Source organism: Neolamprologus brichardi, chromosome 23, assembly GCF_056152115.1.
Source record: "Neolamprologus brichardi isolate AB-2024 chromosome 23, ASM5615211v1, whole genome shotgun sequence".
NCBI classification, from domain to species: Eukaryota; Metazoa; Chordata; class Actinopteri; order Cichliformes; family Cichlidae; genus Neolamprologus; species Neolamprologus brichardi.
The window spans coordinates 22,107,910-22,135,251 of NC_142125.1; the positions used below are offsets into that span (position 1 = coordinate 22,107,910).

General features: G+C 41.1%; 1 protein-coding gene across 10 annotated transcripts in view; it reads left to right on the top strand.

Moving 5' to 3' along the window:
* Positions 1-27,342, top strand: part of LOC102788058 (nck-associated protein 5-like) — a 180,437-nt gene that overhangs the window by 142,388 nt on the left and 10,707 nt on the right. For 8 of the 10 annotated variants that reach the window (XM_087835751.1, XM_087835752.1, XM_087835754.1 and 5 more), the window contains 9 exons: positions 4,291-4,395; positions 5,333-5,521; positions 5,852-9,417; positions 10,013-10,118; positions 12,359-12,446; positions 18,457-18,780; positions 21,469-21,590; positions 23,362-23,491; positions 23,616-23,791. In XM_087835751.1, the coding sequence (XP_087691877.1) occupies positions 4,291-4,395; positions 5,333-5,521; positions 5,852-9,417; positions 10,013-10,118; positions 12,359-12,446; positions 18,457-18,780; positions 21,469-21,590; positions 23,362-23,491; positions 23,616-23,791 (4,806 nt within the window). Of the gene's footprint in view, positions 1-4,290; positions 4,396-5,332; positions 5,522-5,851; positions 9,418-10,012; positions 10,119-12,358; positions 12,447-18,338; positions 18,781-21,468; positions 21,591-23,361; positions 23,492-23,615; positions 23,792-27,342 lie in introns of those variants that run through there. The other 2 variants (XM_087835760.1, XM_087835759.1) reach the window with 2 other exon arrangements.

Consider the following 27,342-nt stretch of genomic DNA (forward strand, 5'->3'; position numbering starts at 1 on the left):
CCTACACCCTGAAGCCGAGGGAGACTTAATCACCGATATGAGTGTACAGTTTCCCATTTAGCTCTGGACCTTTTTGCTTATCAGTAATTAAACGTTCCCCAGTTCCCCGTGGGCATCTTGAGTTCCTCTGATAAAGAACCATAATGCATTTGATAGTGAATGCACCGTTTGTGCACCTTCTCTGCCTTCAGCTGAAATGTTTTTGTGTGAAAATGCCACATATTCATTTCTGACATCCACATGTTAAAAAACAAAACAAAACAAAAAGCACGATTTCTCAAACTCTGCACTACGACCAGCTATGTGTAGTACCAGCCACTAATGCTGCTTGGGCTAGTGGCAATTGAGTCACCCATTACTGGGACAAATGCTTGTTTTCTTTTTCAAACCTACCTCTGAGCCCCAAGGACACAGCATGCATGCCGTGACCTCATTACTGCTCATGCGGTTGTGAAAAAGTTGTAAAAACTTTGTGCACAGAAGAAAAAAAGAAGTTTGCAATAGCAGATTTAAACAAATACTCTTCCACAAACATAAATAACAAAATTTGCAGAGTGGAGCTTTGGAATGTCTGTTTTTAATGGAACTCCATGTATCTTACTTTATTATATTGCAGCGGAGCATTTGTCTTAGTTCCTGCTACAGTGCAGTGGGCAGTGTGTAGCTGGAAATTTAGGAAGAGCCTTTGTGATGAGTCAGACGTATAGATCCGGTCATGCAGGTGAGCATTATGTGGATGAGTAGGTGTGTGTGTGTTGTGAATTAATCTGCGAGCACGGCTTTTCTCTCTTGTGCATGTGTGGGTGTGTTGCAGGACGATGTGTTTTTGACAGCGAGTGCCAATACTGACGTATTTGTTTGGAAGCTATTCTGAGCCGACGTTCATTATCTTGAAATATGACCACTGTCAAAGCAGAAAACAACAACAACAAAAGAACAAAAGCAGGAAGGCTTTTTCCTTCTGTTCAGTATATCTTGAAAAGTTTGGCTCCCAGACTAATGAAGTTACTCCAGACGTTAGCTAATAGTCAATAAAAGGCCATTATTTGCATGATATATTGCAGTCATCTCTGCATTAATGGGATCTTCACAATTTACATTTTTGACTTTGAATGTCAAAAAGTTCAAGAAGCGTACAGTCGGCCTTGTCAGCTAGCATTTCCTTCACCTATCTTTCCCCCCGTGACCCTGTGACACTATTGACTGAATCGTTGATGAGGATGCTGAGGAGGTGAAATCCAGCACCGTCATGATAAGATCAGAGCCCCTCCGTGACAGCTCAGCCACTCCCATCCTGTGTGGACAGCATCCAGGCCCGGCCGTGTCGCATCAGAGCTTCATGCACAGTTATCTCTGTGGACAGAATAAAATAATAACCAAACAATGTTTATTTAGATGGTGCTTTTTACAAGCAAAAACTGCAAAGTGCTTTATAGACAATAATCGAATTTTAAATTTAAAAAAAAGAGATCAACTACAAATACTGCACATTTATTAAAATATGGTTAAGAGCACTGTGAGGGTCAAAAGGTTTAATGTAAAAAAGCACAAAAGCAGAAATGGAACGAAGCCGGTTGCTAAAATAGCAACGAGTGTTCAGCTGACGCAGGTCGGTCACTGCGACCTCAGCAGCTCAAACACCGCCTGTTCTTAGTGAGATTATGTTTAACAAAAAATAATTTCAGATAAAAAATGTTACAAGGAAAGTGTGAAGAACTAAAAGATTAACAAAGTAAAATGACAATTACAGAACCTGAACTGTATTTTTTTTTTTCAAATCCTGTAGATGTTTTTTCATCTGTCTTAAATTAAAACTTTTTCGATATGGTTTTGATGTTTTCTTGATGAAACATTCTTTGGAAAAGGTTGTCAGCTTTGTTTTTTTTAACAACCCATGTGAAAAAGACAGCTTTTTATTTAAAAACCTAAAACTATCACATATCATAATAATAATAATACTAATTAGGCCGTTTATACTGCACAATAATTAAAACATGCTTAAGAGCAGTACAAGACAAAGTTTAGACGTCACAGAAGCAGAACTGTCACAAACCCGGGTACAGAATTACCCGAGTCCTAGCTGGCACAGGTTGATCAGCAGCTCAATCGCCGTCTGTTCTTGGGAACAGTGGGATTGTGTTTAACAAACAGTTACAAACAATTTTACAGAACCTGAGACTGCACTGTATTTTGACAAAATGAAATCAACTCAAATTTTATTTTATTACATTTAGTCCTGTAGAAGTTACTTTTTTTTAAATGCTGTGATGCTTTCTTATAATTTGTTTTTCAGCAGTTTGTCGGCTTTTAAAAAGAAAAGTGAAAATTGCATATTTTTATAAGACAAAAATTTGCACTTAAAATATATATTTTTTATTTAATCAAAGAAAACCCCTAACTCTGATGCATTTTTTTATATGTTAGGTTTTTTTTGCTCTTTTGCTGTTAATGCCTTAACACACACACACATATATATGTATATGTATATATATATGTATATATATGTGTGTGTGTGTATATATATATATAGTATGTATATATATATATAGATGTATATACGTATGTATATATATATATATATAGATGTATATACGTATATATATATATATATATATATATATATATATATATATATATATATATATATATATATATATATATATATATATATGTGTATATGTATATATATATGAAATGCACTATTGGTTAAGAAGTGATACTGTACATTGAGCCCAAACTAGTACAACTGCACAATACTATTTTGCCTTTATTTACTTTTGAAAGAATGTGATCTCCTAAGCTTTCCAGTGCACAGAACAAACCCTTTATATTTATAAATCTGATGAGTGTTCGGCAAGATCATTTTAAAAGTTAAGTTTTGATCTGTAACAGGCAAAAAAAAAAAGATAGAAATCCTCCCTGTAGCTTAACTGTTTTTGAACTCACTGAAACCCGAACACGTTAGAAAGAACTCTGTGCCAGCATCTAAAGCTGGATGCTTTTATAAATCCTACAAATGTTAAGGAATACTGTCTTTATACAGTTTGTTCAGCGAAAACATGGAAAATGGGCATCGATCTGTTTCCATGGCAAATTACCACCTTGTCGCTGATGGTACAAAAATCAGTCACGCTAACAGCTTATTCACAGGCTTTCTCTAATACAAAAAGCAGCTTTTCTTTTGGATTTTTTTTTTGTCTGAAGTTGGAGTGAAAAATCCACAATGAATGCAACACAGGTTGCTTGTTCTAAAGAGACAAAAGAAAGCAGGGAAGTTTTGGTGTCATTAGAAGTTGTGTATTTTTTCTCTTCACAAGTCGATATACACAGTCGGCAAAGAGGTTTATGGAAGTAAATAAAATGGAAACCATTTTTATTTTAAAACGTTCATGCCATTGAAGGAAAATTTGAGGAGATAATTTTCAAAGCTCAGTTTCCATTTACCGAGGGTGACTTTTGCTTTTATAACACCCAATTTATTTTCTTCAAGGGGTGCACAGCATGTGAGTCGCCACTTACTTTAATGGTAGAAACTGAATTTAAAAAAAAAACAACAAAAAAAACAAACGAAAACAAAGCGACCAGTGCGTAGAAGCACATGAATATACTCCCTAAGTGAGCATTAGTTCTACCCTTGGCAGGAAACGCAGCACAAGATCAAGTGTTCTGTTCCTGCAGATTTCTAGTTTAAGTTAATTTGAGCTCAGGGAATCCAGTGTAATTAAGTTCTGGGATTAATATGTGGAAATGTATTTGGTTTTGTATCCTTCCCTCTTAAGCATGAGAGTGAAATAACAGAAGAGACTAGCACAAATAAAAAAAGGGGAAAAAAATCAAAGCAATCCCAAACTCCCTGATGCAATTATTTCCTTTTCACATTATTATTATTTTTTTTTTCTGGACGATGACATTAATGACTTTGAGGGAGAGGGATGAATCGGGGCTCCGTTTGGCACCAGTGGAGGGAATCAGATAGGTAAAAATATTGCTCCGCCTCAGCCTACTGTGCAGTTGTTTGAGATTTTCAAAAATGAATTCAAATGATTACTTTGTTTAATTGCTTTCTTTTAATATTTGTCATTCGAGGGAGATTTAGACAATACTCAGATCAAAATCCTCACGCCCAGCCGAGATGCTACAAAAAGGAATTTCAGGCTATGCTGTGCGCCGCATAAAGTACTGATAAAGATCTTCATACCAATTATGCTCTTCTGTCATCTCAGATGCTCCTCTTGAGATCCCCCAAAGTCAAAAATTCATCTTTGCGTGTACTTCCCGTTTGACTTTCAGAAACTCCACTCTCGGATCATGGATCTGTCTGCAGCAGATTTGCTCCTGGAGCCAGAAAGAAGCAAGGCTTTCCTACTTTCCAGGAATACAGACTCCCCCTCTAATGTAAGCCTAATGGGAAACATTAAATGTACTTTTTTCCCCCTACCCATATAACTCATCCAAGTGTTGCAGCACAACTATACCCCCATCTCCCATCAAGAAATCATTCCAAGATATTAAAATACAGATCTAAAATCCAAAGCCGTGACCCCTCCTGTGCTCTCAGCAGGAAAAGCCAGCAGTATCACTTGGCACTAAGAGGAATATATCCTTGTCATATTACCAGAAAACCATCGATTGAGACTCGTCTTCAGTAAAAAATGACTCCACAGGACACTCTGGAACATTAATCATCTTATATATTATGCATTAAGGCCCGAAAATGAGTTTGCTCCATTTCCTTTGCCCTTTTACCCCTCTGAGGATGCCACCTGATAAACCCTAATGCGTGCCATCGGAGCAGAAAAAGAAAATGAAATAATAATGGCCGAAAAGCGAATTATGAATCATCTTGTAATCAGGATGAGCAAAACGTCTACATATCCTTAAATAAGTCGTGTTAAGTGACACGCACACGAATGTGAGAGTAGAGAATTGAAACCTGTGCCATGGATGTATCGGATTCCTCATCTTAAACTCCACTGTCATTGTTAGATTGTCTGCAGGGAAATGCTAATTGGACAAACATCTGCCGCGGTGTGGTGACTGCACACGAAAGATGATTGATATAGGTATTTCTTTAAGTTTAAAAAGTGCAGTACATCGACAATTTAGTCGACTTTTCTGTGATATTTGATTGGGTGTGTCACGTTTTTCTTCAATACCGTTCATCACAAAATCAACAGCATGATGGCAATTAGATATGCAGCAGTACCCAACACATACACACGTTTGATGTTTAGTCGGACTAAAGGAAAGCTTATGTAACTCACAAACATTGTTAAGCGGCCATGTAAGTGACTCCATCTTAATGCTATGTCGCCTCTTTTCTGTGTCATAGGAGGTTCAGTTGAATGGAAAGGCAGGTCTCCCTGTGGCCAAATGTCTGAGCCAGCTGAGCCTGACAGTGCCAGCGCCCGTGTACCCACGCAGCAGCTGTAGCAGCAGTGAGCTGTCGCTGTCGAGCGCGTGCAGTGAATTCTCCAGCGGCTCGTACACCTGGAATGATGGACGCTCCTGTGGGAAAATGGTAAACCACCTCGCTCATCAGGCTCATTAGGGGTGCTTTAGTCTTTATTTCGAGACCTTAATTAATCCCAAAACCTTCATGCCTGAGTTTGCTGATTATGTTTCCAATTGGAGTTTAAAGCTTCTGAGAAAATGTGGGATTTCATATTTAAAGACAGTCCTGCACCATCCTAATTCCAAGCATTTAAAATATGTGGTGGAATAAAAATAGCTTGCACACAAAAGCCAACATTATGATTTGCTTTTCTCAGTTCTATTGCTTTACGTACTAAAGAATATGTGTTCTTACTACACAGAGACTGACTCTGCCTCCTTTCTCTTTCCCATTTAGTCGTCTCTGACGTGGGAGAAGAGGCTGAGTTTGGGTTCGTCAGCCCCTAGTAATATCTGTGCTGCTCAGGAGGAGCACCTCCCCACAAGACGTAAGGAGAGCCACATACTGGAAGGACTGAGAAAGCTCCAAAGGAGGAAACACAGGAGCTCCTCCTGTTCCTCCAAGGTCTCCAAGTCAGGCTACAAAGACTGCATGAACTCCAATGAGGGAATCTACTCACTGGGCATCAAGAGTAGCAGTAAAGGGGTGTCTAGGCCTACCCATGTGGGGAGAACTGCTCGGGGAAAGCAGTTCGCTTATGATTCTGATGATGCAGATGATGAACTGGCACATTCTAGTTGTAGAGATAACATTCCCACCAAGGACAACTGGTTTCACTGTAAGAAGCTCTCACACAGCATCTCAGACAGTTTATGTAGCTGGGAGGGAACGCAAGACAGCGGAGGTGACACTATCTCAAGTCCTGTGGCTACTAAACACCCTTCTGGGTATGACTCAAAGGAGCAGCCTGAAAGACTCATGAGTTTTATTAACAGCCTTCTCCCTGAAGGAGGGCGGATATCAGCTTTTACGAGACCATCGAAGCTGCACCTCACCCCTACTGAACCAGAAGTTCCCCGTCTGTCTGATGCGGATGATCTGGAGGAGTTAAAGTCTGAGTCAAGTGACATTCGAATGTCCTTTAGCCAGCCACCAGAGCAAGCCGAGAGGGACTCGAAGAGGTTGTCAAGAGATGCTGCCAAGCTGATTACACAGCAGTGCTTGCGGAGAGACCAGGTTCGTACCCAGTCTGCAGATGGAAGACCCAGGCCTTTCAGCCTGATTAAGGAGCCCAAAGTGACCAAATGCACCCAATCTGAGGAGAGCGTGTTGACAATATTTGATGCAGAAGGAGAGCCTATTGAATTTTGTGCAGAGAAACTTGCAGCAGCTGCTGGGACTCAAAAAGACATTCAGGGTAGCAAAGTAGTTCCTGACTACACAGAACTGGTGCCCCAAGAGAGGCCAACAAAGCAGAAACCCTCAAAATCAAAAAACTACAGTGTTCTTGAGTCTCCAGAGAAGCCGTCTGAATATCAGATCAGGACCCACAAGCCAAGGGAGCAAAGCAGTAGCAGGGAGGGAAGTGCAGAGAGGCTATCAATGCAGCTGACTCCACAACGGAAACTTATCAAACCACCAAGCAACCGAGCTAGTAAAGGCCATTCCATCCCTCCCATGAATGATGCTGCTGGTTCCAAGTCCAGTAGTTCAAAGATACCTGGTAGTAATAAACCTTCAGGGTCCCCACTGAGATTATCTAAGAGTTCTGCCACTGAACCAAGTAACAGCAGGAACTCAGGACCCCCTGGGCAGGAGAAATCCCCCTCCTCTCCGACAGTTAAAATGTCCAGATTCATCAAGACACCAGGAACCTGTATTCAAAGCCCAAAAGCGGTGAACTCAAAGCTCCCCAGCAGGGCCGAATGGAATAAGGGCGCCTCATCGAGTTCCCCTCACCTCTCAAGGAGACACCTGGAGTATGCTGACAATGGCGAACAGCCAACCAGAGACAAACACTGTGAAAACAGCAAAAATAAACTCAGGTCCCCCTCTCCTCCCCCTCCCCCGGGCCGCACCACCTCTTTACTGATCAGACCAAATTACGAGGGGTCGCCAACCACTGTGAGGGGTCCACCCCCAAGTTACCACACCTCACTTTTACCAAATATGCAATCAACGCTACCCATCAAGGATAAAGACTGTTTAGACTTGGATGCAGGCTACGGGACTGCACTTGCACCTCAGAAACTGGTTGACAAAACCAGTCAGCACCTTCAAAAGTCCCCTGCCATGACTAAGACACCTGCTAAAGGCGATTTCAAGCGGATGACCACAAAAGACTACCTCCCTTCTGCAAACTCAGGGTGTGCTCGAGAACCTGAAACCGCACCTAAAACCTCGAAGAATGTCCCTCCTCCCTACAGTGCCCTCAGAGGGTCCTCATTTCAGAACTCACCTGCAAGCAAAAAAGGATCTGCTAATAAAAATGTCCATCAGTCAGTGCAGAAGACCTCTATTAGTTTACCTATTTCACTTCAGGACACACCTCAAGGTCAGGCAGAGCCACAAACTGGCAAAGCTTTAGACAGCTCTATTATTATGTCCCCTAACCTAGCAGAAAAAGCCTCAAAGACTCGCATCCCAATGGGCTTTAAGGCATTTTTAAAGTCTCCTCCTAGCCATAAAAATAGTCCCTCTATACCAGGCAAACAAGAGAAAGATCATATCAACTCAGTCTCCAAGGAGACTGTGACTTCAAATGCTTCTGCCCAGTGTGACAACTTGCAGACAGAGTACAATATTGATTCACCAACCAAGATGTCTGTTACAGAGGGGAAAGGTGAAGTCCAGTGTAGGTTACTGGAAGAAGAATTACAAGCTCTTGTGGTGCCAGAGGAAGGGGGTGTTTGTGATAATGGGAAAAGGAGTAGTCAGCTTTTTGGCAGATCCATATCTATTGCTGCCAAACCTCATTTAAAGCCAGCGTTAGGGATGAACGGGGCAAAAGCTCGTAGCCAGAGTTTCAGCACCAACTACATTGAAAAACCAAGCATCAATTGCTTAGATGGGCCGGGAAAAATCAGAACTCAGATCATTACCAACTCAGGTGAAAGGGGTAACTCTCTGTCGAGACAGAGTTCCTTAGAAGCGACCTGTGCTGGGTTAGCAGAGAGCCCTGTTCATTCCCCAAGGACAAGACTTAGCCACTATGGAGGCATGACAGGGTCAAATAGTCACGGCATCCTCCCTGAGAGAGCTTTCAAATCGGGTTCTAAAGTTGAGGGGTCACAGGGCATAGGGAAGGGGGAGGCAGTCATCTCACCTTCTCACAAAGTGGTTCGTAGTTTACCCATCAGTGATAGGACTGGTTTAAACATCCGTAAGCCATCGAAGGTTGCCTCTCATCCACAGTTTCATCCTCCGTCCTCTTGTGTCTACGGCTTGGAAAATCCAGTTAGAGAGACAGAAGACAAAGCAGCATTCCCTAATGAGCCAGACTTCAGCAGGGAAGTCAAAACCCAGGCAGACTCCCCAAACAAACACCCAGATATGGAGGAGAAAAAAATCAGCCCAACAGTCACCACTATTGAAGAGAAAGTCATGATGGGAATTAAGGAGAACGTGCAGAAATGTCAAGAACAGGAGAAGGTTGCTGCCACCGAGGCCAAACAGAAGACAGGTCCCTCTCTGGCAAACTGGTTCGGCCTCCGTAAGAGCAAACTTCCAGCTCTGAGTAGTAAAAAAGCCGACTCTCCCAAGGGAAAAGAAGAGAAGAAAGAGCTGAAGATCGGATCAGTTCTTGGAGGCAAACAGATGAAGTCTGACAAGAAGAAGGATAAGAAGAAAAATGATAATCAGCAGAAAGAAAGCCAGGAGGTGCAGGGTCTGTCTGAGATGAACAACAAGCTTAGCTCCATTATGGACCACTGCAACAATCAGATGGGTCAGATTGCCAGTCAGATCCAGTGCACGACGGCCTTTATTGGAAAAGACCAGTTCGTGAAAGAGCTTCTTGGCAGGTGAGTTAGCAACACCTTTGTCATTAAGAAAATCAAGTATTATTATCCTAATTGATCGGATGCTGTGCTGATTATTTCCTGTCACCAAGCTTTCTCAGAGATGCCTTCCTACCAAGTGAATCAACGATTCAGAAGCAAAGTAGTAGCTCTATTACATTAAACATGAACAATCCCTACATTAAGCTTGTGTGTTTAGAGAAACACAAACAGCAGCTGTCTGTTTGAGGTGTGACTCTTCACTAGAGAGTATAAACAGTTTGCGGATCAGACACATAGTCAGCAACACTCAGGATTATTGTATGTTTAAGCCACAGTCATCTACTCTCTTTGCTCATTTTCCTCTTCAAAAACCCAGCTGACAGATTTTTATCCTTCAAACACTTGTGAGGTACCACTTCATGCAGGTTGTTAACAGTGCGATGACATTTCCATGTGTGTCTGTGTGCGTGTACACATGTGTTTACCTGTGCGTTCATGAAGCGAAAGAGTGGGTCAACGCAATTTATCAGCAGTCTCGCTTTCTACCTGGCGAGTTGATAAAGGAAGTACTCGGCACACAGACATGAAAAACAGATCAAATCTTATTTCCTGACAGGACCGCTGTGAAGGGCAACTCCGTGGCCACATCGCCGCCTGGGATCTCCACGCCCAAGAAACACAGCGAAACGAAGGGAGATATGGAAATCTGTTCAGATACTGCTGTAAGTGGATAAACATGCACTGCAGACTTTGTTACAGTTTTTGGGGCAAGCTTGTTTGCAGTGCACGCATACGTGCAAAATTCCCATAGGTTTGCACACTTGTACAGTATGAACATGTTCACAAACAGATCCACAACACCTCTGCCTCTTCACCATCACATCCCCTGAAGGCTCAATATTGATTCGCATTGTGTTCTGACTCAGCCTACAATTCATCGCCTACGTTTTTTATCATCAAACCCAATCCTGTGTTGTTGTTGTCTCCACAAAGCTGAAGGTTTTTAAGCTATATCTCGCATAGAGGCAGCCATCAGGCTGTGGATGTAGTACAGACTTAAATTAGGCTCCTATCAGCTGTTAGATTTTGTAAATCATATCAGTGCACTTTGTAAGCAAAATGCTAAAATCATGACCTTGTGGGTTTATTCTTTATTACCTGTCAGTCAAAATGCCAAAATATGACGGAGAGCCTGAGAGCTTGAGAGCTTGAGAGCGACTGAAAGAAGGGAGACAGCAATAATAAAAGAAACTGAAAGGAGCAGTCTGAACAGGGGGAAAGAATGACAGTCTCACCGCATAATGTAGGAAATTTAATCCAGATGATGTGAAATTTTGATAACATGGAGGAGCCCCTTATCGCAGGCACTCAATTTGACAAAAGAGCCATTTAATACCATCCTCCAAGCTTTCCGTCTATCTTCTCCCCACAGAAATACAACAAAAGAGCCACACTTTATGACCTACAAGCTCCTTTTACACCACCCCCAAAACCACATTTTTAAAATAACCTAATTAAAGTATGGCAGAAAGTCTGTGACAATTACCTTACTTCTTTCTGAACAAAACTTTCAACACATTTCACAAAGCCAGAAGCTTGTCCAGTCCTCTGGAAAGTCATATAGTACGTGAATCGGTTTAACCGATCCTTTTCATCCACAATTTTCTTTTGCACATTACCTAAAAGAAAGCCTTTTAAATTGATAAATGTTAACAGCTTATACAAACAAAGCTGCATTTATACTGTCTAATATATCCAGAAGGTATCCTGGGGTATGTGGACAGCTTATCTCAACTCATCTAAAAGAAGAAAATAATTAATTGATTAGCAATAGAAATGTAACTATAAACATGTATAGGGATTTGGATTGCGTAAGTAATAAAAAATTGAGAAAAGACATGTCAAAATACCTGGATAAATGTTGGCATAAGCAAGAGAAATTTTTTGCAGGAAAGTCACAGTAGCTCGCTAAAATTAGGGTTAAAAAGGGAGAAATTATGACCTAACAGCGTAAAAATTTAGATGAAGAAATGAAAGAGCAATAAAACTTGCACCATCTAGCTAAAACTAGCTTAAACCATTACACAAGCTAGCTAAAAATATGAATCAAACATTTAATGTATTACTATCAGTTTGAATTGTTAGCTAAAAATGTATTTAAAATACTTTTTTACATGTAGAAAATATAGAAAAACGTGTGAAATAGTTATGAATATTAAGTTTAACATACTGGTTGAAATTGTTAGATAATTATAATAGATAGACAGTTGAAATGACTTGCTTAAATGATGTGGAAAAAGCAGAGCGGTTTAGCTAGCAGTTAAAAACAGTTTCTGCTAAATATGGTTGAACAAATTAGTAAACAATGTTAAATATTTTAGCTTAAAGTATTAAATGCCAGATGAAATTATTAGCAAAATAAGAATAGATGAACAAGCTGTCAGTAATCTAATAGTTGGGATATTTCACTAATGCTACAGTTGTACTAGTCATACGATACTAAAATTATTCAAAGCACGGGCTTTCACTGTTATTTCAAAGTTGGGGACCACTCCCAGTAAATGTATGCCAATCTGTCTGAGAGTGATTGCAGGCAATCTGAGCTAGACTAGGATTGTTTGGAGAGCGGTTGCTGCAACGTCTTGCAATCAGTTGACCAATGTGAAAAAATTCAGGGCAGTTACTGAGCAACCACTGATTTTCTCTGTTCAAGCAAGAAGGTTTCTGTCCTATTTGTACTGTGGTGTGACTGAATTTAATTGCTATGATTGGTTACTAAGCTGAAAGTGTTTACAGTTTAAAATAATTTTCAAATAAACGTGTTTGAACTTGAAAAGTGGGGATGGTGAAGGTGTTCTCAGGTCTATCTGACAAACCATTAAGGGTGTGTCAGAAAAAAGGTTTAAAATCTTTGCTTTACGTCATAACTTTGTCACTAACATGGAGTTTGTTCATTTTCTAGACCCTCATAATGACAGAGAAGATCAACCTAAAGGCTGAAAATGTAGAGGGACACATCCCAGACGCAGCTTGTCAAGACCACATGTTAGGTGAGTCTGTGAGTTACTTTTCAGCTTTCGCTAAAGGCAGTTTAAATGAACAATATCTTTCCTCTTCTCTGATTTGAGTTGTTACTTTGCCTAAACTTCACGTCTTCTCTTCTCTGGGTTTCATACTCTATCTGCAAGTGTTTATCTCACTGAGTACAGGTTTTCATTTGGCTTAAACCTGTCAAAAATCAACCGGTGCAACAAAGCATTAACACATTTTTACAGTTGCGATTTCCTGATGTGACTGACAACTCAATTTCGTCGCCAAATGATTCCCCTCACTGCCAGACTCACCATTACTGTGGGGAAATAGCAGCAGTTGCAAACGGCACGTTGACAGTCTGTTCAGGTGATTGACATGCAGCCGGGTGATGTTTCACAATGCCTGAGCAGCTAAAGAAGTGAAAAAATAAATGCATCAAACAATTGTGAGATGAGATGATGACTGTTATTATGTTATTACTGCAGAGCGACAAACTTACATTGTAGATTGTAGCTTGGTGAGGGGAAGGAGGGGGTGTAGGTGCTGTTTACTGGATGTGGATTGCACCGTGTTCGTTACTCGGCTGTCACTCACCGGGTTATTGACAAATTGTTTCACAGATTCATCTCAAAGTACATAATGGCATGCTTCTTGAAATGTAGCTCTATTGCAGGTGTGAATTTAGATTTGCTGATAGCAGGGTAGCGATTTTGTTTTTTCTCTTAGTTTTATTAAAATAAATTAGATGGGTTATAACCCCAGCCAGTTTGTTTCGGAGGGAAAAGAGGGGTGTGCAGATAAGTCTGAATCATTATTTTATTTGTTCCTTCATTGCCAAAACTTGGGAGAACACTAAAAATGTAAATAAAATAGCATATTCTGATGGCAAATGGTTAGGATGGCTGTACTGTCAAACCATTTCGTGCCCTAATAGCTGTTGTGCTTTATATGTGCTATAACTGCAAGAGAGAAGAAATCGAAAATAATAAAAGATGTGAGTGAAGTACAGGTAAGAACAGTATCGCAAATAAAACTTCAAATAAAATAAATAGTATATTCTAAAATCTCAGAAACGCTACAGGGAGCTGAAAACCATTAAAAATGTGTCCTTCTTAGAAGCCGAGTTGGAGCTGCCACTTAGAGCAGCTGTCTGAGGAAGCAAAAGACCCGAGGGCCAACCTGTACATGCATGTTAAAAATAGAATTGCAGGACAGCGTGTACAGCATGTAAAAGAGGTCACTTAAGGTGATGAAATTCCTGACTCTGTGATTCCTTTTAGACAGGGCAAAGCCCTATGGGTACTTTTTTTCAAGCATGTAACTTTAGCATTTTTGTGTGATTTTCAGCTGTGATAGGTAGGAGTTTTCAGAGAATGAAAACCTCCAAAAACCAGACACAGCTGATGAACATACACTGACCGGACACTTTGTTAGCTACCCACAGCTACCCACTCCAACTTCAAAACTGTTTCAATTTTTCATGGCACAGATTCAACGAGGTGCAACATTCCTCAGACTTTTCTGCCCATATTGACATGATAGCATCACATAGTTTCTGCAGATTTGTCAGCTTGCACATCCATGATGTGAATGGGCTTTAGTTGCTTAAGCTCTGGCGACTGTGGTAATCTTTTGAGTACAGTGAACTTTTTGTCATGTTCAAGAAACCAGTGTTATTTGAGTTTTGTAACAAGGCACCAACAACAACTATGCCATGTTTAAAGACACACCTTACTTTACCATTGTGATGCTCCTGAAAGGATAAGAATCTTTGATTGCTGCTGCTAGCACAGACAGCTTAAATAAATAAGCCACAATGTACCGGCTTTTATGAAAGTTGGCTCGCCAACGACTGCTCAGAGTGGTGGCTTTGTAAATTCTAGTATTGGGTTAGACCCCCTTTTGTCTTCTGATCAGTCTTAATTCTTCATGGCATAGATTCAACAAGTTGAGATTATCTGAGTTTTGTGACACAGTGTGTTATCCTGCAGTCATCAGAAGATAGGTGCACTGTGGTTTTAAAAGGATGGACACGTTCAAGCTCAGTTGGTACTTAGAGCCCAAAGTTTTCCATTTTGTTTACACCAAATTCTGAATGGCGTGGCACAAATCGAGACTGATCAGACAACAAAACATCCAATAATCTGTTGTCTTGTTTTGGTGAGCCTGTGTGAATTGTAGTCCCAGTTTCCTGCTCTTAGCTGACAGGAGCAGCACCCACTGTGGTCTTCTGCTGCTGTTGAGATGCTCTTCTGCATACCTTGGTCATAATGATTGGTTATTGTACTTCCTGTTGCTTTCCTATTAGCTGAATATGGTCTGGCTATTCTCCTCTGACCTCTGGCATCAACATGCTGTTTTTACCCAGAGAACTGCCAAACACGGGATATTTTCTATTTTTCCCTGTAAACTCTAGAAACGTCTATGTTTTTGAAATACTCAGACCAACAACCATGCCACATTCAAAGTCACTTAACTCGACTTTCTTCCTTATTCTGATGCTCAGTTTGAAGTTTAGCGGGTCGTCTTGATCATGTCTACATATCTAAATGCACTGAGTTGTTGCGTTACTTATTAGATTAGATATTTGCATTAATTAGCAATTGAACAGGTGTACCTAACAAAGTGGCCAGGGACTGTAGTTAAGAACTTAGGTGCTAAAGAGTCAGAAAGTTGGTGGAGATCAAAACGGAGCAAAAACAACTGAATATTCAAAGGTTTACTAACAATAGCTATAAAGTCTTAGTCTCCAAATGTAATATATTTTAACTAGATGGAAAAGCTGGCCATTGTTCTCTGGGGTTGCATCTTAATTAGTCCTGTTTGTATGCAAAACATGCATGCTGGTGACAGTGAAAAATCTATACATCTGCCAGTTCTCACAATTAAAATAAATGTGTTTGTTAAGGCTGAGTGCAGATGGAAATAATCTCCACAGAAGCACAGAGTTGGCAGATTGAGCTGCGAAGCTACTAATCAATCACAAAATACTTTTGGCTTGAGCCACTAATAATGGGTCTGAGCCATGTCACCAAAAATAAAAAAATGTTAATTGTTTCTGTATTCTGGTTAACAGGCTGCCTTCTTTACATTCTGCCAACTAAGCGCTTCCCGACAGCCTGAATTAAATATTTAATAAAGGTTCAGCTGTGGCTGCTCGTTGCTTTTCAGCACTGCTATAATGTCACGTCCCTCCAAAGTGCAGCATTCACAGGCTTTAATGCCAGGTAAACACATCAATCATATAAATAGTTTACATCCAGCCGGTTTATGATGCAAGCAGCTCGAGTTATGAATGTGGGCTTGGAGGTTCACTCTGGTCAGTTATTGTACTGTGCATTAGAAGAATTTCCCTCAAGGCAGGTATTTTTTTCCTCATAAAGGGACAATAAATAACGTTTTGACTGACCCGGAGCTCAAAATGACTCTAATACGTCTGCAGAGGTTTGATGGCACTGTTGATCAATACTAATAATTCAGCTATTACTTCACCAGGTGCTGATGTGTGTGCTGTTCAAAACTTACTTTGTAGACTTTTGTTTTTAGAAAATGGCGCTGCCTTTTTAAAACAAACAAGCACAAAAGTACAAAATAACAGAAAAAGACTGTATTCTTCAGCCAAAGAGGAATAATTTCAACTGGATGTTTGCTCCAGCAACAAAAGAGATAGTACACTCTGTTGTATTAATCCAGCCTTACAATTTCTGTTGTGTTTTTCTTCGTCGAATAAACCCATTTCCACACAGAGGAGGTATCAATAAGGCAACTCTCTCTGCTCAAACCCTGGAGGTTGTATACAGAAGTGATAGGGAGCTCATGAAAAACTAGATTATGTCCAGTCGTTGTTCCCTCTGGGTAGAATTACTGTGGACCTTGTTATAGTTTGGTTATAGAGGGCATTTTGAACTGCCAGGCTTGGCATTCAATTACACAGCCGTGTAATCTATGGCTCTCTCCGCCTTTCGCTCCCATATACAAGTAAACATCCATGTGCATACGGAGGCTATGACATGCACTGAGATCAGCATTTCTGTTTATTCCAGTACATGTAAGTGTCCTCGAGGGCCTGATAGCAGATACATTTGCAACTAACAGGCCATCTGTGCAATGAACATGGTGTATCTGTACTTGCACAACACTTATATAAGGACTCGTTTTCACAGTATGTTGTAAAATCTGCTTAAAGTTGGCGACATGCACCAATTTTTCTTCTCAAAAACTCGCTCAAATATTCCCCTACTTTGTGCATCTATTGGCAATGCTTTTAAATTTAGATAATGTACATTTAAGTAATGTATTTGGCTTCCTTGCTAGAAAAACATCCAAAGAGAAAATGAATAGATGGTATGAGCTTCACATCTAAGTGTAAATATTGTTTTCTGTTTTTCTTTCTAGCGGTAAACTAATTCTGAAGTATGCCCGATTAAGTACTTGCAAATTCTTTTTAAACTCACTGTGAAGCACGACAGCGCTGAAAGAAACCCTTTAAGCTTTAGTAACACTGAGAGGCAGAATCTGTAAATATCTACGCATTTCTGAGAGACTGAAGAAAAGAAAGCCTTCAGGTTCGCTTTAAGAGTTTTTAACAACCAATACTTGGAGATGCAGAACTGATGAAAAAGTCTTGAACTTCCACTGTTTTTCACTTCAGACAACTTTTTAGGAGGTTTACACTCCAGTATCTCCGATCATACTTCTCATCTTTCTTGTTTCCCAGAGAACCAGACTTGAGCAATAGTTCTCCAGACTTTCTGAAGGTCTTTCAAAGTGTTTCTTTAGACATTGGCTTCTTTTTCACTCACTGTCAGTCCAGAACTTGTTCCCAACCATTTTAAAAGGAATGGCTTTGTTTGTTAAGCCACTTAGCTCTGACCTATAAATTATTCAAGCATAAAAAGACTCCTAACTCAATGGATGAACCAGTTTTGTTTTTGTATATAACAGACACCTTAGTAAAGAGCCTATTTCAATTTTTAACTTTGTTATTAGCAGCCTGTCACAAAAACAATGTTTTTCCAATTTCTTAAGTACAATCTATGAAAAATACCAAAGATAACTGTACTAGTATGGTATTTTTGCACCAGGTGATTCCCAAAGAGATAATAAGTAAAAACTTGGTCATACCAAAATCCGACTTTCGAGCTCGTTAGAATTCTACAAATTTTGGTTTTGCTTTATATGCTGTATTTACATGTATGTTTACACATGCTTCATTAAATCACTATTTCCCATTTTCCTTGCAAAATAGAAAGAAGTGGGGGTGGCTCAAGGCTTTTCCCAGTGCTGTAAATTAATCTGAATCTTTTTGACCCAAGAATTACTTTGACGTACTTTTATCTCATTATGCAAAACTCTGGCAATGTTTAATATGAGCGTCCACCATTGGAGCAGTATACACAGCTGAAAACAAGAAAAGGAATAACAGGTCCCTGGTAAGAAAGCTAATTAATCCTCAGTGGTTTTCAGTGTAACTCAGCAAAAAGTTGCAAACCACTAATAATTAGCCGATGTAACTGTTGGCCATTACCGTTCACAGTTACAAGGGCCTGTGCTGTGCTGAATGGCCATCCATCTGTTCCAGCCTGAGTCAAGGCTCTGCAAACTGTGGTTTCTAAACGACATCCATCTGTTCCTACTCGCTGTCACATCGCCTGATTACAACCCAGCGTGCACTCTGATGAATCCAAGGAGCATGTCCTCGGGTTGCAGCTCAATCGTGTATTTAGTTCAGAATTGCTGGCAGCAGGTGTTTCTTGTGTACTGTGTACTATATGAGAACTGTGTGCCTCTCACCATTGTGATAACTACAAATGGGCATCAGAAAGGAGCTTCCAAAAAGTACTGTGTCAGTTTAAAATGTTTTGTTTTCTCTCTTTTTCCATTTACATTGTGTTTTGAACCTGCTACAGATTCCTTGTTTACACACAACCCTTTCCGCTGCATGTAAATCCAGGTCCTCCTTTTCTTTTCCTGTGTCGTTGTCTCCTGCTTCTCCCAGACGTCACACTCCTCTCCCTGTCACTTTAGGCTTCGGCTGTCAGATGAGAACCCTGGACAGTGGCATCGGCACCTTCCCTCTCCCCGATTCTGTCACCCGGGCCAGCGGTCGCCACATCCCTAAATCTGAATCCAGCCCCGAGGGGGTGACCGGCGGCTCCTCTGAGCTCGATCGGGAGCCTCCCTCTTCTCACCCTGACCCCTCACAACCTGATGTGAAAGTGCCTTCCCTTTCAAAACCCCACCCGCATGTCTCTATGAGCATGGGTCACTCCCTGTCTGACCCCACTGTGACCTGCAGCAACGACAACGCCCAGGACACCCAGAGCCGCCTGCCCAAATTAGCATCCTCAGGTAAGACCGGAATATTAACTGTAAACAAATGCCTCACAACATAGCCTTCTTTTTCCTGTTTGTAGACCCTTCATAGTATTGACCGGTCATTTTAAGTGGAATGGCAACCCGTTGAGTCGAGTTCCCTGTGGCATCGCAGACAAGTTGTACTCATTGGTGTAGAGTGAATCAGATTGACTGCAACATGATGGGAGTTTCATAAATTAGAAGCAGTTACTTACAAACTTTTGCTGAGAGCGATTGCAGTCAGCCAGAGCTGGTCTCGGATCGTTTGGAGACAGGTTGCCTTCCAATAAGCAACCTGTTTAATCGTCTTGTGATTGAAACTGTTTCCTTAGAAGTTGAGGGCATTGCACAATCAACCTCTGGGGAACCAATTGGTTGCTGCTAACTACTTGCATTCGGTCACCAAATGCAAAAGAAAAGAATCAATGCAAACACTGGGCACCCACCAATTTTTCCTAAATGGAATGAGGTTGTAGTCCTGAATGGAAATCTGTGGAAGATTTTTTTGAAACAGTAGAGATGGCGATTGCCCAAAAAGGCCAACTGTTTGCTTTGAAACAGTCAAAGTGGAGAATATACCCAGCTAATCGTGTTGTTACACTGACATGAGTGCATCGGTATTGGATTAAACACCTAACCAAAATATCAGCCAAGTAAATATGGCTGGCTAGTTTGTGAATCTCTTGGATGAATATTTGATTCATAGTTAATCTGCCTTTCAGGCCAAATGAAAAAATCCACTACAATGACAGCAGTTTCATTTCTGAAGATTTTCCTTTAATGTTTCAAGTGATGGTTGATGATTTTCTGCGGTATATCTACCTGCAGTCACCCTAGCTTGTGCATTCACTTGTGTAAGCATTACATTTACAACTTGCAGTGCTTCTTAAATCAAAGCAAAGGTGCCAGCCTCATTTATATCTTACAGATAATAGATGTCTGGCTTTATTAATCTAATATATCACTGATACTCATCAGTGCTTTGTACTGTTAGCTTTGTACAGCACTTTTTTTCTTTAAATTAACTTGAAGGTCATCAGAGCTGCCAGGATGTGGCACCACAATAGAAAGAACAGTACTTTTCATTGTGCCTTTCAGGCTATTCATGTTTTCCATCGAGGTCACAGTGGAAATAAATTTAAATCCATGCCTGTAAACGTTACCGTTATCATGTTTGATGGACAAAAAGCCTAGGCTCGAAAGCCTCAGACAGTTTATTTACCTTTCAGGAAGTTAAGTGAAGTATTGAATGTCACTGTACTTTATGTTAATGCATTTTTCTCCTGACTGCTCAAGGGCTCCCGAGGAGCAGACAAGAGGAAGCCGTTTGGTTTATTAAACTCTGATTAAAAGAAGAACCTTGTTTGTTCAGCTAATTCAGAGACTAATGCATCAACACTGACATCTGATACTCAGTTGAGATAGTAGAAAGCCATACACTCCCACTCCCCGAGGAAAACCAACAAACGCAATTAGATAGGCGCGTCACCGCAGCCATAGATCATAAAGCACCTTCTGCCTCAGCGTCGGCCATGATGCACGGCAGAACTGTGGAGGGTAGCATGCAATCAGATGGCTAATTAAAGCTACAATAACATGCAGGGATGAGCACTCACACCCGGAGATTTATGCTTACAAGACATTAGGCGGCATCTCGTTCACCCCAGTGCTGCGGTGTCACTGCAGAGGCAGGAATCTGAGGCAAAACTACAAACATAAAGTGGCTCCTGTTGAGTCTTCCCTGTGAAACAAGTTGATTAGGAAAGCCTTAACAGTAAGCTGTACGTCTTTATCACAGGTTTTACCTCTTTGTCCTTTCCTGCATCATTATAAAAAATTCAAAAACAGTAAAGGATACCTGAACAGACAGAACGTCTGTCACATTGTTTGTTTCGTAATGGGTGAGAGGAAGAAGGGGAAAGGACTTTTATGATCTCCATGCAGATTTCTCAGATGGAGACAGAACACGAGCCAAAAGCAGCCCGTTATTGTAATGCAGCTGAAAGAGAGGTTTCTGAATGCGAGACAATTAAACTGGCGTCTGACAGCACTGGGTAGAGTGATAATAAGACGGCCCAACGTCATTTGGGGACGACAGCTGAAAGCTGTTCTGTTGGCTGCCAGGAGTCGTGGATGGAGCAGTCACAGGGTGGACGCTGTTAATGTTTCATTCAGATATGCGAATGGGAAATGGGTTTGTAGTCAGCTGGATGAGTTTCGACTGAATGGATGTACAAGATGTATTCATCCCGTGGTTCATCAGCCTGTCAGCTAAAGGAGAAATTACCACGAGAGTTACAGTGGTCTTTCCCTGCTCCACTCCCACGTCTATCTGCCCTACGTCCAAATATGTTGCAGTTTGTAGTTTATAAGTAAAAGTCCTTTTCGATTGTCGCTCTGAAGTATTTGACTGTTCCTCAAATGACTGTCGTGGTAGACTTCTGACTTGCTAGCTTTACAGCTGTTTCTCCTGTTTGTGCGGTAGCATCTAGCTGGCTAGCAAACCATTCCTTCTGTTTTGTTGCTGAATATCCTCTAGTTGAATTATTACCACTTTTTGGCAGCAGTGGCACATTATACCCTATCAGGCACATCGATTAGCACAGAAAATATATCCATTTTTAGAGATTGTTTGTTATAAACTTCCTGCCTCATTTCTCTTTTATATCCCTCGATTTCTAGATGCAATCCAGACAAAGAGGTTGAGTTTTTGTGCCCCACGCAGCAACATCTCAGGTTCCACTGAGGACAAAGAGACAGAAGCAGAGAGGAAGATGAAATCCAAGGACCATGATATGCTGGGCGTAAGTCGTTTACACTTAGTCTAAGTTGACATATTTGTGGTTCTTAAAGGGACTCGAGAGATACCCAGACACTGTCTCAAACTTTACACAGTTTCAAAGATGAAATTCTTTCATTAGCTGCAGAGTTGAAAATGGTCATTGCTTGTTTTTGAGTAATGAGGTAATAAAGTGGTGGCCACACACTAGCATTTTTCCCACTAATGTCACCAGGGAGGCTGTATACTTACCAACTGTTGAGGGTAACGTGTTGTGAAGGAGCTTCTTAGAAATATCTGTTTTTGTTGCAGTTAATTACTTTTGAATTAAGCAGTTACAGTTTTTTAATGCGTTTCTTCAGCGCTGCTAAGCTAGTGAGATGGCAGAAAAGACAGCCTTTTCTTCATGCAAGTATTCACTTTATTTTGAATATATAGTTGAAAGGAGACAATAACTGCATCACAGTGAAATGCAGTGTGCGTGTGTTGAGAAGAATAATGATGGCCGTGCTGCAGCTACACAGCATCAGTGCCTAGCTTTTAGGTCAGCTGAAACTGTCACTTCAAGGGGGATTAATTAGCTTGTTGCTGATTATGTAGTAGAGGAGAATACATTCAGATGTAGAAGTCCGGTAGGATATACTCCAATCTGACAACATAACCAACATGCACAAGCTAATTATTACCTTTATTTAACCAGTAAGTCCCATTGAGATCAAAGAAATCTGGCCAATATCTACAGCATGATGTGCAGTGTACAGATACTCACACAATCACTTCACTGGTTAAAGTGTGTTTAGAATCAGATGTTTCTGCAGTTAGTCCATGTCAAAGGTGCACAGGAAAAAAAATTAAAAGAAAAAGAGTAACCCAGAAGTACTGTAGACTTTACTCTCCTTAGCAGGTAAGATCACACAGGCCCAGAGACTGGTCTGCAACCTCGTGGCAACCTCCAGTCATGAGTGAAAAAATGCGTAGTCTCCTCACTTACGTTCCAGAAGGCTTTTTATTTAACAGTTAATAGTCTCTGTTTCTGGTTTGTGTCACGCTTTTCACAGTTTCACTGCCATTTAGCAAGTAGTTGAGAAGTGCAACTGCTGCAACCACTAGAGACCAAAGCAATCAAAAGGAGGTTACTCCCCAGGCACAGTAAACCTCTTTGCAACTAGTTTCACCTAGAAAGCAACTTTCAGCAGCCAATTGCCAACAAAGTTATTCTTGGTTGCCAGGGGGGTTGTCGACCAAACTCTAGACCTGTGTGACTGAGGTCTTATAGACCTGGGATGCAAATAGTGCTTTTCTAGGGTTACTGACCGCTCCAAGCACCTTTACACTACAAGACACATTCATATGCACTAACGTAGTGCCTTATTACATGCTGTTTAGGTGCTTTAGCACCACATCAGGGGCATTTATAGGGTTAGTATAGTTGCTAAGGGGACACTTTGACACTTTGGGATTGGGATCTATGGCTCCCAACCAGTCTCCAGGCCTTTGTGGCTCTGTAACATTACCGACTGTTTTATAATGTTGCAAATAACTTATAAAAGTAAGCTTTCTCAAAACTGTGGGTATCTACATATGAATAACTAAATTTGCTACTGAGCTAAAAAAAAGAGAGAAGCTTAAACACCACTTTGCTTTGCAAAAAGTTAACTTAGTCATGAGGGCTATATTTAAAGTTTTTTCCTGGTATCTTCTCTGTGCAAAAACCAGACTGCATAATAGCGCTCGTATGGCTTTGAAGGCGCGTTATGTCTCTGTTTTAAAATTACTTTTTTGTTGTCCGTGAATAGGAAAGAGCCTTGCGAGTGTGCACGTACTCAGGCAGCAGCAGCGACACTGAGACTGAACCCGAGGGGACGGGAAGCACTTTGGGCTCGCCGCAAAAGACCCTGATCAACAGAGCTAAGAGGAATGACTCAGGTGTGGTTGAAAGTTGTAGTCGCTGAATCTTTCATGAAGCTTCCTCAGTCGTTATCTTTTGTAGAAGTTGGATCAAGTTTAACAAAAAATGCATTTTTTGTGAATCTGTTTCCTGCGTTTCTAGTTGAGCAGAATGAGGACACCCTGAAGAGAAGAAGTGTGGAAAAATCCTTGTCAATCATGGACTACTACCAACACGACATGTTCTCGCACCTGGAGAAGGACAGCAGGAAGATTTCGCAGTACAACCTGCTGCACAAGGAGTCGGCCCTTGATGGAAAAGCAGGAGACAGGCTCAGTGTGAGTATTCAAACTCCTCATTGTTTCCCCGCTAATCAGATTCACTCATTAACAGCTGTTTTACAGGCTTGCTGCCGATTTCCATCAAGCATTTTATTCGTGTTAAACCTTCCTGTCCAGGAAGCCGTCCAGTAGGTCACTTTCTAAGTGTTTAAATTTGGAGGGTGAATGTTCTGTATATTAATAGTTATTATTGATTGGTAGGCCTCAGAATACCATTAGAAAGAGAAAATGCACTACGCCCTGTGTTTGTTGTTCTAGGATAAATCAATTGGCTCTTAGCGTAGCCCAAAAAGAGGCACTTTAAAGTGTTAAAAGCCGTGCAGCTCCCAGATGTATGCTTCTTTATGCAGCATAAAGAGGATGAGTATTGAGTCACAAAAACGGCGCCTGACCTCAATGAAAGTCTTCCCAGGATGGAAGATGCATAATTTTGCTTTCCTTGCAGCAGAGGCAGAGGGAGGAAGAATAAATTGGACCGTTAGGATTCTCGTATGTCGCAAACTTCGGCAAGGAGATTCCTCAGATGGTCAGACTCCCGAAGCACAAGAGCTCTTTCAAAGTCACTAAAACTCCAAGGGTTTTTCTTTTTTCTTCCCGCTGGAGTTGTTTGCGCTCCCAAGGTTTTTCTCTTTGGCCGTTTGGAATCGTTTACAGATTTTCACGGAAAAAATCTGCCTAATTGCTTTCGATCGCCTCACCCTCTTGTGTCAGCGGGTATTTGCCTACAAGTATTTAACACTGCTGAATGACAAATTAGAATCAGAGACCATGAAATGGCCTGCAGCCTGCAATATGCCGGCTCCGTGGGACAAACTCTCTTACAGTGCGCCTGCCCCAGCAGCAGCAGCCCTGACATAAAAATCCATAATTTAAAAAAAAAAAGGCCTGAGTCAGCACGACTTTTTAAGAAAAACTATTGTCTATTAGAGATGGGGGAGAAAAATCTCAATTTATGGTGTGGGCTGGTTCTCGACCTCTGAAGTCATCTTGGAATTTAAAATGAGATCAGATCGAATCTATTTGTAATCATTTACACCCACAAATTAGAATAAATAAAGCATTTTTTTTTTTAAATTTAGATCTCATTCCCACCATTAAACAGTCAAGTTTTGTTGTGCACATGCAGCCTCCATCTGAACCACGCTGCAGATTATTATGACAAATTGCACTGGGTGTAGGTGATGCAGTGAGTCCAGGGTGATTCAGCAAGTAAACACACACCTGAGTGTCCTGAGAGCGGCACTCGAGCACAAATGAATCCCCCCTAAGCTCCGAGGTCAGTTTGCTGACTCTGCCAAGTCAAGCAAAAGCAGCGTTTCGATCAAGTATTACATTATTGTACAGAGGCCGAGTCACCATTTAACAAAGCAAAGTTCAGCGACTCCACTCGAACTACAAGCGAGGAAACAGGAAGAGAGACATTTCTGATTCTGATCCGAGTCCCGGTGGAGAGGCAAAGCATCGAACGGGAAGTTTTTGAAGTGGCGCTGTGCGGCCGAGCTGCAAGCACAGCTCCATTAGCCCACACGCAACGGACTCAAACAGGACAAGCAAGGCTGTGTTTGTCTCATCCTCAGACCTGCCTGTCATGTAATTGGATGCGCAAGGCTACATTTCCCAGTTGAGCGTTGGCTTGCAACACTTACAGGGACTGCTGCAATAATGTGAGGTCAGAAGTTCAACCCCTGAAACACCCAAGAAGCACGCCTTGTCAGAGTGAAACCCGTGAAAACTTGCTGTCATAAAGCTGCTCAACTTTCTTTAAAAAGCTGCTTAGTATTGTTTCACAGCTGTGAGATTATATTAGTCTGTGGATGTGCCTAATTCTAATATTCACGTGTTTTTGAGCACGTACTTTAGGCCCAAAGCTGCAATGGCCCCAAATGCAGTTTATCAATAGGCCTACATTGTACAGTAATACAGCGATAATGAGTGTTAGCTGCTACCACTTGGGAGTAATGGCCTTGTGTGTCGTAGCGTTGGAGGTTTATGAACTGATCCAAGAGATTAAAGAAACAGCTTCCTCAATAATATATCAATGTTTAGCTGACACTGTCATGAGGAGTCATTTACTTGTAGACCACTTTGCAGGTTTCTAACTCTAATTTCAAGACACTTTGCTTTTGGTATGAAATGTGTCGTATTTTTCTGCTATTCGTATTATGGTAGTCATGTTTACTGCAAAAAGTTCAAATAAAGCAGCAACTTCCATGCATGAATAACAAAAACAACGACATTTCAGAAACTGCAGTTTCTCTACTGGCTCTGAAAATGACTCGTTCCCCATAGACTTCCAGTTTTACAGAAGAAATAAACAACTTTCCACCCAGCAGCTAAAAACTGTTTTTATGGTTTTAACCAATTTTCCCCCAATTTAAGAGCCTGGCTGCTTTCACTGGAAGGTGGGTGCCAACGCAAGTATCCACACCTGTCTGCTAGGCTAACCAAATAATGTGACGAATGATATCTGTTCCTGCTACCTTTAGCTTACATCTCAAGTCCCATTTCTCTCGAGGTAAAGCTGGTTGTTTGTTAATCCAAAGGTTAGTGGTTTGCATGTCAAACTGTCCTTGAGCGAGATACTGACCCCAAGCTGTCCCAATTTAGAACTCCTCGAATGAATGTTAGACAAAGTGCTTAAAGAACTTGTAATACCTGTTTTTTGGTATGCCTTTAGTACCAACTGAGTTTGATTATGTCTATTGCTACAAGACAGGATGGATCTATGCATGCGTGGGCCCTGTGATTGGCTGATACTGACTAGGTATTTGGATTAATGAGCAGTTAAACACACGTACCTAATGAAGTCACCGGTGAGTGGAAGTACCAGTCCATGTAAAATGTGACTTTTCAAACCCAGGGAGACAAATCCAGATGAAGAGGAAGTCTGATTAGCTTTAATAAAAGGTAAAAGGTGTTTCAAATGCAACAACAGCACACCTGAGTTTGTCTAAACTTTTTCTTAGGTACAAATAGTATCGTAAACTTACAGTTTTTAGACAAAGCACCAATAAAACACATACAAATACAGGGCGATCGTGGCTCAAGAGTTGGGAGTTCGCCTTGTAATCGGAAGGTTGCCAGTTCGAGCCCCGGCTCGGATAGTCTCGGTCGTTGTGTCCTTGGGCAAGACACTTCACCTACCTACTGGTGTTGGCCAGAAGGGCCGATGGCGCAATATGGCAGCCTCGCTTCTGTCAGTCTGCCCCAGGGCAGCTGTGGCTACAACTGTAGCTTGCCTCCACCAGTGTGTGAATGTGAGAGTGAATGGGTGGATGACTGGACGTGTAAAGCGCTTTGGGGTCCCTAGGCGGGACTAGTAAAAGCGCTATACAAATACAGGCCATTTACCATTTAAAAAACCCAAAATACAAATAAAAAAAGAGCAGCTGTAAAATTTAACCTGTAAAGTTTGACTCCACCTTACTACTGCTGCATAGTAAATTTACTTACTCCCATGGGAACCCACTTACTGAAGCATCCTATCGCTCTGTGTACGTTTGCTGTGATTTTACTAGCAGCTCATTCCACTGATTTCAAACTTCTGC